The 12,282-nt window shown below is 39.2% G+C and overlaps 1 protein-coding gene across 2 annotated transcripts in view; it reads left to right on the forward strand.

Moving 5' to 3' along the window:
- Positions 1 to 467: 467 nt before the first annotated feature.
- The window catches only part of LOC122059337 (protein SCAR1-like), a 35,542-nt gene continuing 23,727 nt past the window's right edge, over positions 468 to 12,282 (forward strand). The window contains exons 1-2 of one of the 2 annotated variants that reach the window (XM_042622063.1): positions 468 to 605; positions 783 to 967. In XM_042622063.1, the coding sequence (XP_042477997.1) occupies positions 813 to 967 (155 nt within the window). In that variant the 5' untranslated portion in view covers positions 468 to 605; positions 783 to 812. Of the gene's footprint in view, positions 606 to 782; positions 968 to 12,282 lie in introns of those variants that run through there. The other variant, XM_042622064.1, reaches the window with a different exon arrangement.

A 12,282-nucleotide genomic window follows, 5' to 3' on the forward strand; every position in this document is an offset into this window, starting at 1 on the left:
ATCCGATTCACACAAATGCATCTTGCCATTCAAATTTAATAATCCAACTGAACTATTCTGGTGGTAGCCTTCCCAGTTACAAATCATCAATGAATCAACTCTGGCCCGGACCAGACTCATCACCAACCCTAAATTCCAGTCATAATTAATGGAGCAGTTGCTACATTGACTTCCCATTAGTTGCGACTTCCAAGTCCCAATAAGATTCCAATAATTAGAAAAAATAATCCTTATTAGCCTATTTGTCAATCTTTATCTAAACTTTAATGACACTGCAGCTCTCACCCCATTGGCCCATTTATTATAATCCTAATTAAAATTACCAGATTACTCAAAATGAATAAATGAACCGGTCCCCCCGGTCAATGAACCCATCCAGGGTTAATCTAGTCTTTTCACGTATCTGTACCATGGCGGTTTCAGAACAAAATGAGTGTGTTATATATCACGAGAATCACTACGTTTCCGGTAATGATGGTTTGTGCGGAGAATGCCTTGCAGAGTTGGCAAGGTCCGTCTTCTTCTTTATCCTCTTCGTCTTCGTCTTCGTCTTCGTCTTCGATCGGTAGAAAGAGAGAGGAAGCTACTGTGATTCTTGCTTGGCAGTTAAGCTACTTTACATCTCTGTTTTACCTAATCTTTCACTTCCTTTACGGTTTTCCATTTTTTATTTCAATTCATTTCCGCCATTAGATATCTGCTTCTAGCTTTTTCTTAGCTTTTTCCTTGATTTCTATGTTTATTGATCGTGACTTGAATAGAAGAGTTCTTATCTGTTTCAGATTTGGTGAAGGAACGTAGGAGTGAAAACAATGCCACTTGCTCGGGTTAGAGTGAGGAATGAGTATGGCCTGGGTGCTCCAGAGCTATACAGAGCAGCTAATAGTGAAGATCCGAAGGCTATTCTTGATGGAGTTGCAGTCGCAGGACTCGTCGGGATTTTACGGCAGTTGGGTGATCTTGCTGAGTAAGTCTTTATTCTTTCTGTCGTCCTACTTGCTTTAAACTTTCCTTTTCGAACTCTATTTTTTCCTTTTTTTTTTTGGATAGGTAGGGGAGGGAAGTAGGTAACAGCCAGGAGGGTTGAACTTGAGACCTCTTAGTGAGCATGGGATTTTCGAACTCTGTTTTTTCCTTTTGGAATCCAAAAAATAAAAAAATCTGGTTCCATTGATATTGCGAAGTTCTTAATATTTGAATTTCTCGATTCCAGGGAACTTCTGTTGTCCGTTTTAGTCACACTCTGCCGTGGTTTATTTCGTTTTGATTTGATTGTAATCTGGTCCTTGCAGTAAGGTGTCATTTTTTGTTTTACTGCAGTTGTTGTTGGCTTACCCTAGACAGTATCTTCGTCTTGGTTTTATTTGCTTCAAATCCTTGTTTCTAGTTTGGAAGAAATGTGTCTTTGTTTTGCAGATGAAGATAGAATAGCGTTTCTGGATGGAAACCCTACAGGGTTTGTTTTGTGTAATCTTGGGCTTGAGAATTGCAGTTGTTGTTTTATGCATCTTTGTTAAGAAGCTATTGCTATAGTTAAAACATAGTAACATGCATGATAAATGAAAATGGAATGGTCCTCTTTCAGGATTCAGGAATGCATGTTGGAAAGTCTTAGTGAATGGATTCCTCCACTTTTAACATGAAACGTCTTCATGATAAAAAATAAAGAAAATTCATTAGTTTCATCTAAGGTGAAGGGTTCTATTGAAAACAACAGTTCACTATCACTATCCCTTTCCTACCATGAGACATACCTTCTTTCTTCTCCCCATATATATTTATATATATATATATATATATTTTAAATAATTGTTTTATCATTTCCCTTGCATCTTCAATTTATGTATGGCAAGACAATTAGAAACCTACCAATTATTATTTTTAACATTTTTTTGGTGGCTGGGGAGCAAAAGATAGAAAAAAAGAAAAAGAACAAGGAATTAACTGGAAAGTGTGGCCACTTGAACATAAAACATTCTGGGTGTGGTCCAACAGAGATACTTGTGACAATTGAAGGGTCGTGGAAGTCGTGGTCTGATAATTTGCCAGATTAATAGTAGGAAATGATGAATATTAGAAAAGGCAGACATTCTAATTACTAATTAATATTTCAACTTATGTACTGATAGCTAAAATTATATATGAGGGGAGCTCCTACTAGTGTTTCAAGTGTGCTTGTCAAACCAACTTTGTTGCAAACATGACAAGTAACCATTGAGGAACCATAAAGTTGAGAATTCTGTGGAGATGTATGGTAATTGAAACGGCTATGATTCTTCCCCCGACCATGATAATGAACATTAGAGGAGGAATTTGGTGAGGACAGACCTTGTCTCTGTGAGAAAATAAAAGACCGAGAAAACCGACCATTTGCGGTGCCACCTCCATTAGCAGCATGAACTTATGGCAGTGTCTCAAGTAGTGGCTTGTTGAGTTGTTCAATATGATGATGTTCCTTGGTATATAGATAGCCACAAAGATCCCCCAGAGAGATAGGATGATATCTGGTATTTACTGAAGTCACAAGTGAATTGTGCTCAGAACCAAGACCAGAGAATATTAAGTACCAGTTCATCTTCAGAAACTGATTGGCTGATGGCAGCAAAGATTGTTTGAGATAGCTTTCTTCTTCTGAAGATAATCATGCATTGAGAGCCCCCCCCCCCTTTTTTAGACTTTGAGGTTGAATATTCAACAGCATTCTTGTGAGCCCATGATTGGTTTTTAAACATCTTGAGGAGTGCATCCCAGACCACTGCAGAAATAGAATGATGAACGACTTGGGCAAGCACATTTTCAAACAAATCATGCTCCTTTAAAAAAGGAACAAATTTGGATTAATTTTCTGAGTAGAGGAGCCAGACTGAAGAAACTTGGCTGCAAAAAGGGGTAGGATCCATCAACATATCCAAGCAAATCATGGCCCTTTTAAAGTGGAACAAAGTGGGCACACCACATGAGATAATTCTGTCGATCAGGCTTGATGGGATGGTAATGATGTCCAACCCAAAAGCCCGAGCTTTAGGGTGAAGAAGTCCTTGCAAGGTCATAAGCCCTATATCCGAACACTACCTGACCAATGTGGGACTAAAACCTCTCCCATTCCTGGCCATGGACTGCACTCACTGCATCAGATGGTCTGTTGGAGATTTGTAGGCTGAACTAGAGAACAATTTGGAAGGGAGTAGTGGGAGTGGTATTAGAGGAGTTGTTGGAGATAAAAATGAAGACAGCTAGTCTTAAGCTCTGGTACTAAATAATAGATGACAAATATGTGCAACTGAAGGTTCTCACTGACTGACCTTTTGGTGAGGAGATTATTTTATATTTATAATTGTTCATTTGTTCTTTACATGTGAAATCGAAAAATACAATTTGAAACACAACAGTGTCAAGCTTAGGTGATGGTATGGCGTGGGATGGTTAAGAGGTTAATTTTTTAGTCGAGTGAGAACTCTTCTCTTCTGTATAATGATGCTGGATTCCTCCACTTTTAACATGAATGTCTTTATGATTAAAAATATCATGTAGTATTCATCTAAGGTGAATGGTTCCATTGAGAACAAGGGTCCACTATCACAGTACCTTTCCTGCCAAGAGACACACATTCTTTCTTCGCATTTGACCTTTTTAATTGGTTTGTCTTGCCTGTACCTCTATTCAACTTATGCATGGCAGGAGAATATAGAAACTTACCCATTTTTATTTTTTGTTTTGGGGTGGGGGGTGGGTTGATAGAAGATAGGGAAAAAGGAAAAAACGGTAAGAATAAATAGGAAAATGTGGCAATATGGACATGAAATATTTTGGTTGTGGTCCAATAGACGAGGTATTTGTGACAATTGAAATGAAAATTGTGGTATGATCATAGTTGGCACGACGCCAAGGTGAATCAAGGCGTTAGAGGGCTACCTAAGCATTTAGGCGACAAGGCTAAGGCGAACGAGTGTTATTTTTTATTTTCCCTATTTTCTAACATTATTTAGTATGTTACATATACATTTTATCATAAAAAATTAACATTAAGCCACATCAAGTCATCAAAAATCAACAATAAGCCACATTAAATCATAAAAATCAACATTAAGTCACGTTAAATCATAAAAAAATCAACATTTAGAGAAATGTTCGTGTTCTATAATAAATTTGGTTGGTCAAATGATTTTATTTTTACATGATACATTTTGTATTAGGTAGAGCACAAAACCAACTTTCCAACAAGACTAAGATTACTTAAATCTGAGTTTTAATGACAAAGTTATATTCCGGTCAAATTTATTTTAAAGTGCTTGAATGCTTTTAAAATTGCCTAAATGAAAATAATTTTATGGATATCAAAACAAAAGATTATTTTACTGGACTATTGGTTTTTAACAATGTTTTACCATGGTAAGGTTTATGGAGTTTTTTCAGAATTGAGAAAAACCTCAGCATTTGAAAGTTAAAAATTGCTTGTCCAACAAAAAATTCAGTTTTTGTTCTTGGATTGGGGGTTGAATTTTTATCATTTTAGAATTTTATTTTTAAACTATTTTTATTGGATTCAAATACGGGGTTATTTACTTATATATGAATAATATTTTAATAATTTCATTTACTTAAATGATATTTGACATAAATAAGTGCTACAACTTGTAGTAAGGCACCGGTGCAATAAGGCGACAATCGTCTAGACTCCAACTCGGCCGCCTGCAAGCCTAGTTGTCGCCTTAGTGACGCCTTGACAACTATGGGTATGATATTTGCTAGTTCAAGTTGAGTTGAGGCTTATTTCAATCATACAAATCCGCCAATCCCGATATTCACGCATTTCATCCTGGTCCAGTGTCCATTCCTTACGGAAATTCATGAGCCTTTTTCTGCAAGAGTATAGATTGATGAATATGAAAAAGGGGAAACATTCTCATAAGTATTTCAAGTTATGTACAAATGACTAAAATTAAAACAAAGAGAGATCCTACTTCTGTTGTTCTTCCCTAGCCATGGATGTTTAAGTTAAATGATGAAATGTGTTGGATCAAATGGCAACACCAGAGGTGATGCAGATTCATAACTAAAATAGACTTGTTTTATTAGTTATGGGCCTAGGGTTGGGTTCCATACATGTTGAGCCTTTGATCCCATGTGTTGTGAGTGTAATAGGCCCCCCCTTTTATGGGTCTAAAAGAGGGGCTCTAAGGTTGCATACGGGATTACTAGTTTGTTTCCTTTTTCATTAGTTGGGTTTGATTTAAGTTATATTTGTTTCCTTGGGAGTCAAGTCATTAGTAGTTAGTTTCCTTTTTCAGCTAGTTTCCTTTTTCAGCTAGTTTCTAATTTCAGTTAGTTTCTAATTTCAGTTTTTAGTAAGTATTGTATTAGAATACTAAATTAAGGTTTCCTTTTGAGGAACCTTCTATTTTGTAATTCCCTACCCCCATCAACATTATAAATAAAGAAGAGGAGGCTCCTAAAGCTCGGAACGATTTTGATAAAAAAAATTAATGGCTGCTGCTATTGTCTTCTCCATGAAGAGTTGTCTTGTGTTTGATCAAGGCTGATGGAATTGGTGTTTGATCCAGTTGACTCTCTGCGGTGTGAAGCCCGAGAGGTCCTCTTCCTTAGCTTATCTTCTTCTTCTCTCAATTGCACAAAGTGTTACTGATCTGCTCAAGTTTATACAGGTATTAAATTCAGTTTTCTTATCAGTTACGTCCAGAAAATTGCAGATTCTGTGAGCAATTTTCAGAACCTGCCTAGGCCAAACCAGCCATCAGTATTGGATGAGTTTTCAGGTTCTGCTGTAGTTTTGTCTACAGTTATTTATAGTCTGATTTCCTATGCATGTTTTTTTGGGTTGGGTTATGGTTGTTCTTTGGTAAAAAAAATCCTGTAGTTGTGAGCTGGTTTGATTTGTCCAAATCAGCTCTACATTAAGAGGGATTGGGGGGGGGGGTGAATTGGGTGACTACTTTTTGTGAAAGCTAACTCCTTTTCTTAAACTAACTTAAAACCTTTAGAAGGTCTTTTGCTATTACTACTTGAAAGGGATCGTAGATTCAACAAGGTATGGATGCTTTCGACTAGCTTACTTGAACTACACATGGTTTCAACTACTTGGAAGGTGAGAGGCACTAACTTGGTTGTCTCTTGGTTTCAACTACTTGCAAACAAAAAGAAACATCAACAAGGTAGATTGTAACTATGGAAGAAGCAAGTGGAATGGAAGAAGGATGGTACAAGGGAGAGATAGAGTAAGAGACAATGGGAGACACAAGGTATTAGAGTGGTTTGGATCCTAGATCCTTTGTCCATTACCTAATTCCATTGAACTAGGGATTTCTTTTTCTACTATGGGGATTCCTTTCTAAATGGCCTAAATCAAGCCGTACAAAACAATCAGAATCCCTCGGATTGGCACCCAGACCATCGACTAAGGATTTTCACAAATCAATTACAGTCCATCGGATTGAGCACCCAAGCCACACTTGACTAAGGAGTTCAAACACAACTCAATCACAGTCCATCGGATTGAGTACCCGAACCACCGGCCAAGGATTTCAGCTTTTGCACACAAACCACAACCGTGAGCTTCAACCCACACCAAGAACAACAGTTAATACTTCTTAATAAGCCGGGAGCTGAAAGTGTTTAAGCGCACTTTGATTCTCACAAGATCTTCTTGCCCTTTCTCAAATTGATATCACTTTTTAGCTCAAATGAATTGTTGTTTGTTCTAATGACTCAAACCTTTATATAGGCAATTAACTAACCATTATGCTAGCTTTCAGAGTCAAACTTGGTTTTCCTAAGTTTTCATATAATGTTCCAAACTGATTTTTGAAATCATTTGAAAAAGTATTTAATTAACTTAGATTTCAAGACTTAGTTTTATTTCCAAGAAAGCAAACCATTAAAGTTCATAAGCACTATTTAAGATACCTGGAGTTCCATTTAGATCAATGGCTAATTAATTGAGTCAAACATCACTAACCATGGAGCAGTTAATGCTCTATCCAAAATGATTGTGAGTTTCCTTGGTTGGCGATAGAACCTAGACTCAAGACCCACTGTTTCTGTCTTGAAGAAAGCACCCACGAACGACCATTCATGAGTCCGTCTAAGGACTTAGTTTTGAAACAATTTTAACCATAAAAACTATGGATCTCTGCAGCTTATCACAAAAGACCGTGAACAACAGAACTATAGGGTTTTCTAAGTCAAAGTCAAACTAAATAGTTTCTAAGGTTTTTCAAGTTAGATCTTTTATGTCTTTTATAGGCCTTTCTTCTTGTGGACATTAACATCAAGATTACATAATAATAAAACAATAGAACTTTAGATAATCTTGATCTTCTGAGAAAGACTTCTTCAATTTGATTTGTCTTTAAAGCTTTCAATCTCTCATCATCATGGACGACTGCAGCTACCCACGGTAGATCTTTGACAACAACTCTTTATCACCATCCATCATGCCATATTTCTTAGTTTGGATTCCACCTCAGTGACTTGGGTTCAATTATACTTTTAGCACATAAACGAAGATGTTAGAAAATCAAAACACATCGACAAGGTTTTTATATCCAAAACACATAATAAAAAAAAAATAGAAACCTATGGGTTCAACAAAATGGTTCAAGATACACTAATGCAGTAGTCTGGATCAGCCTATTGTGATAAGGATGTTGTTGCAATATAAAAACCTTGTAACCAAAACCAGAAACCAGAAAAGAGAAGAAGAAGATAAGAGGAGAAGAAGAAGAGCCGATAGCAGTCCGAAAACAAAGCAGCCTGCGATCAGTCCAGAATAGATCTGATCGCAGGTTATTATGTTGTATAACCAATTACAAAACAGCCCCTCATAAGGGGAGGCAACCCTAAAAACCAAGTATGAACCCAATAGGACCAAAAGGCCCCTATCGGGTTCTGAGATTAGCGTTAATCCCTTATCGGGATTAGCTTCAATCTCAACACTCCCCCTCAAGCTGGAGCATACACATCACCCATGCTTAGCTTGGTACAACCATTGCGAAAAGTAGGGGCAAACAAGGACTTAGTGAACATGTCAGCTAACTGATCCGATGAGGGAACAAACGGAGTCTCAGTCAACCTCTTCAGAACAACATCACGAACAAAATGGCAGTCCACTTCTATGTGTTTGGTTTTCTCATGGAAGACCGGGTTACTAGCAATATAAATCACAGCTTGGTTGTCACAATACATTTTCATTGGCTTGGTCATTGGAAACCCCAGCTCCAAGAGTAATGACCGTAGCCACATCAACTTAGCAGTGGTATGAGCCATGACTCTGTACTCAATTTTTGCACTGGATCGGGCAATAGTAGTCTGCCTCTTGCTGTGCCACGTAACAAGATTACCTCCAACAAATGTGTAGTATCCAGTAGTAGATCTTCGATCACTAGCAGATCCAACCCAATCAGCATCAGAGTACCCCACTAGGTCCATATGCCGATTAGGATGGTAAATCAAACCTTTTCCCGGTGCACCTTTGAGATAGCGAAGAACACGAACAGTAGCATCCCAATGTGTTTTCTGAGGAGACAGCATGAATTGACTAAGAACTCCAACATCATAGGAAATATCAGGACGAGTCACAGTGAGGTAAATTAACTTGCCAATCAGGCTCATGTACTGATGTACATCTTGGAGGCCGGAGGGGTTCACCATCATCCACACCAAACTTTTGGTGAGGATCCATAGGAATATCAACAGGTTTGGATGCAAGCATCCCAATATCAGATAGAAGATCCACCACATACTTCCTTTGAGACAAACTGATCCCTTTCTTGTAGCAGATTACCTCAATCCCAAGGAAATAATGAAGTTGGCCTAGATCCTTTGTCTAAAAATGGTGCTGGAGATGATCTTTTACTTCAGAAATTCCTGCCTCATCATTACCAGTCAGAATAATGTCATCAACATATACAACCAAGACAACCAACTTATCACCTCTGCGACGAACAAACACAGAATGATCAGAATAACATTGAGAAAAACCACAAGTAAATATGGTAGCACTAAACTTGTCAAACCACCTGAGGAGACTGTTTCAGCCCATATATAGCCTTGTGTAAGCGACACACACGACCTATACTCTACCCCTGAGCAACATACCCCGGAGGTTGCTCCATATACACCTTTTCATGTAGATCACCATACAAGAAGGCATTCTTGATGCCCAATTGAAATAAGGGCCAATTAAAGTTGACAGCAAGAGAAATAAGAAGACGAACAGAATTCAGTCTAGCAACCGGGGAGAAGGTCTTAAAGTAATCAACACCATATGTTTGAGTATACCCCTTAGCAACCAGACGGGCCTTCAACTGCTCAACAGAGCCATCAGAATGATACTTAACAGTGTACACCCTGACCCAGCGACACTTCATCAGATCCTTACCAAGAGGTAAATCTACCAGACTCCAGGTACCACGACTTAAAAGAGCATCCATTTCTACATCCATGACAGCCTTCCATCCAGGGATACAGAGGGCCTTAGTGTGGGTACGGGGAATAGGGTTAGTGGAAAGAGATAGGGCAAGACCATGGATAGGAGAGGGAAGATGAGATAAAGATACAAATTTATCAATAGGGTACACAACCATAGATTTGTGAGTGCTAGAACGAGTACCTTTCCTGTGCGCAATTGGTAAGTCATCAGACGGAGGAGGAAAGAGGAGCTTCACTAGAGGAAGCCGACAGCGGAAGGAGTGAAGCATCTGGAGTAATTACCTCACCACTTGGCTGTGCAATCTTCTTCTTGCGCGGATAAACCTGTAGAGGAGGGGAGTCACTGGCACCAGGAGCATCATGGAAGGGTATAAGGGAGGGTATGGGTGGAGGAGATGGAGAAGACCACTCTACACTAGATGAGGGCATTGGAGAAGGGTAGAATGAAGTACCTTCAAAGGTCACATCGACACTGACAAAGTTCCTGTGTGTAGTAGGGTCATAACACTTATACCCTTTCTGAGTATGAGAATAGCCCAAAAAAATACATTTAGTAGACCTAAGAGATAACTTATCAACTTGCAAGTGCAAATTATGAACAAAGCACTGGAATTCCAAACTAAGTCTTTATTTCATTATGGAATTTTGTAAATACATGTAAAAATTCAGACTTGTCCTTTAACATATAAAGCCATGTAAGGCGAGAATGATCATCCACAAAAGTCACAAAATACCGAAACCCAAATCTATTATTGACTCTGTAAGGACCCCATACATCAAAGTGGACTAAGAGTGAGATGGGAATGACACATGGTGATGTTTCCCCAACTCACAAGCCTCACACTCTAACCTAGGAGTAGACTTAAAACTAGGAAATAAAAGCTGTAACCTAGAAAACGACAAATGATCTAAACGACAATGCCATTGGAAAGGAGTGATGTCACCAACAGCCGTAGCAGTAGCAGAAGAGGTAGAAAAACCACTGTTGAGGTAATATAATCCATTCTTTTCACGCCCTCCACCAATCGTCTTCCTTGTGTGAAGGTCCTGAAAGACACAGTAAGAAGGAAAGAATGTTATTGAGCAATTTAACGAGCTAGTTAGTTGACTCACAGAGAGAAGACTTGATGGAAATTGAGGAACATGTAAGACAGAGGATAAGTTTATGGATGGGGTAGGTGAGATACAACCGTGACCTAGAACCGGTGTTGAAGCACCATTAGCAAGGATCACAAAGTTAGAACTGGAACTGGTAGAAAAGTCCTTAAAAAGTGATGAATTACCGATCATATGTGTAGAAACACCTGAATCAATGATCCAGGGGGTAGATGTAGTAGTAAGAAGGGCTGAGGTACCTGTGTGGGCTAGGGTAGCAGCGGATGTGGATGCACTAGTAGATGTATTAGCAGATGCCTCAAGAGTGTGTAAGCGTCGGCGCAAGTGGTTGATGTCATCGCGTAGACCGGTAGCTGAATCTCCTGAAGAAGATGTTGGTGTAGTGTCAGTGGGAGCCATTGTGTCCGTACCCTCATCTGACACTACATGATTAGCTAATTGTGTTGCCCACTCTGGTTTGTCATGCTTTTCCCAACTCTCCACAGTATGGTTGGGCTTTCCGCAAGAAGCACACTGGCGAGCTGTATGGTCAGAGGATTGTCCACCAGATCCACGACCAGCTGACCCATGACCTTCCCCACGATCGCGACCACGTCCACTGTTGGCATGAAAGGCAGAATTGTCTTTGGAAGACTGATAAGATTTTGTGGAAGAGGTAATTCGCTGCAGTCGTGAGTAGGTATCATTCAGAGTAGGCACAGTATCCACTGCCAATAAGTGACCCTTCACTGCCTTCAAGTCATTGTTCAGACCAGCCAAGAATTTGGAGATGAAGTACCCGTTATGCTGAGCCTTCAATTTATCATTGTCAGTGGTCAAGGGTTGGAAGACATTGAGTTCTTCAGCCATACCCTTCAAAGTACTGTAATATTCTGCAAGTGGCTTGTCTGACTGGCGAAACTGAAACAGTTTTTCATAGATATCATAGATACGAGTCATGTTTTTCTCCTAAGAGTAGGTCTCCTTCAAGTCATTCCACACTCCTGTTGCAGTAGAATGAAACATAACATTAGTAGCGACATCTGGTTCCATACTGTTCCATAACCATATGAGGATTAATGCATTCTCTTTCTGCCACTGAGTATAACCAGAGTTAGATTCTTTGGGAGGATCAGAGGTGGTGTAATCAAGCTTGTCCTTTGCCATCAGATAAACCTTGACCGACTGAGCCCAAAGAAGATAGTTCAAGCTTCCCTTAAGCTTGATAGATGTAATCTGAACATTCACATTGTCCGAGGTAGAAGAAGTAGTAGGGGATTTGTTCTCAGCCATGAGAATCAAATAATAATCTCCCACAAATCAGATCTGAAACACCAGCAGCAGTAAGCAATCGGACACCACAAACACCAAAAAAATATTGATCCGATAGGGGCAGCAGTTAGGGTCGAGCTAGCCTTGATAGAAGACCAAACAAATCTGTTAAAGAAGGTAGTAGCATAGGAAGATAAAACAGTGGACAGCAGCACTTCAATATCAACAGTAAATCAGCCCACAAATAGGGGCAGCAGCAATACACACTGCAGAACCAGGGGCAGCAGCCATAAAAAGAGGGAGGGAGAAGTCTCGACCTCAACCAGTACAAATACGAAGCAAGTAGTAATAAAAAAGAGATATAGTTTTACTTATATCATGATAACTAGGTCAAACCAGGTAATAGATGCAGCAAGGAGGTGGCTGCACACCAGAAAAACAATACCGCTAGGTTGAAATCAGCAGCGA

This window comes from Macadamia integrifolia, chromosome 13 (assembly GCF_013358625.1).
Source record: "Macadamia integrifolia cultivar HAES 741 chromosome 13, SCU_Mint_v3, whole genome shotgun sequence".
Classification (NCBI taxonomy): domain Eukaryota; kingdom Viridiplantae; phylum Streptophyta; class Magnoliopsida; order Proteales; family Proteaceae; genus Macadamia; species Macadamia integrifolia.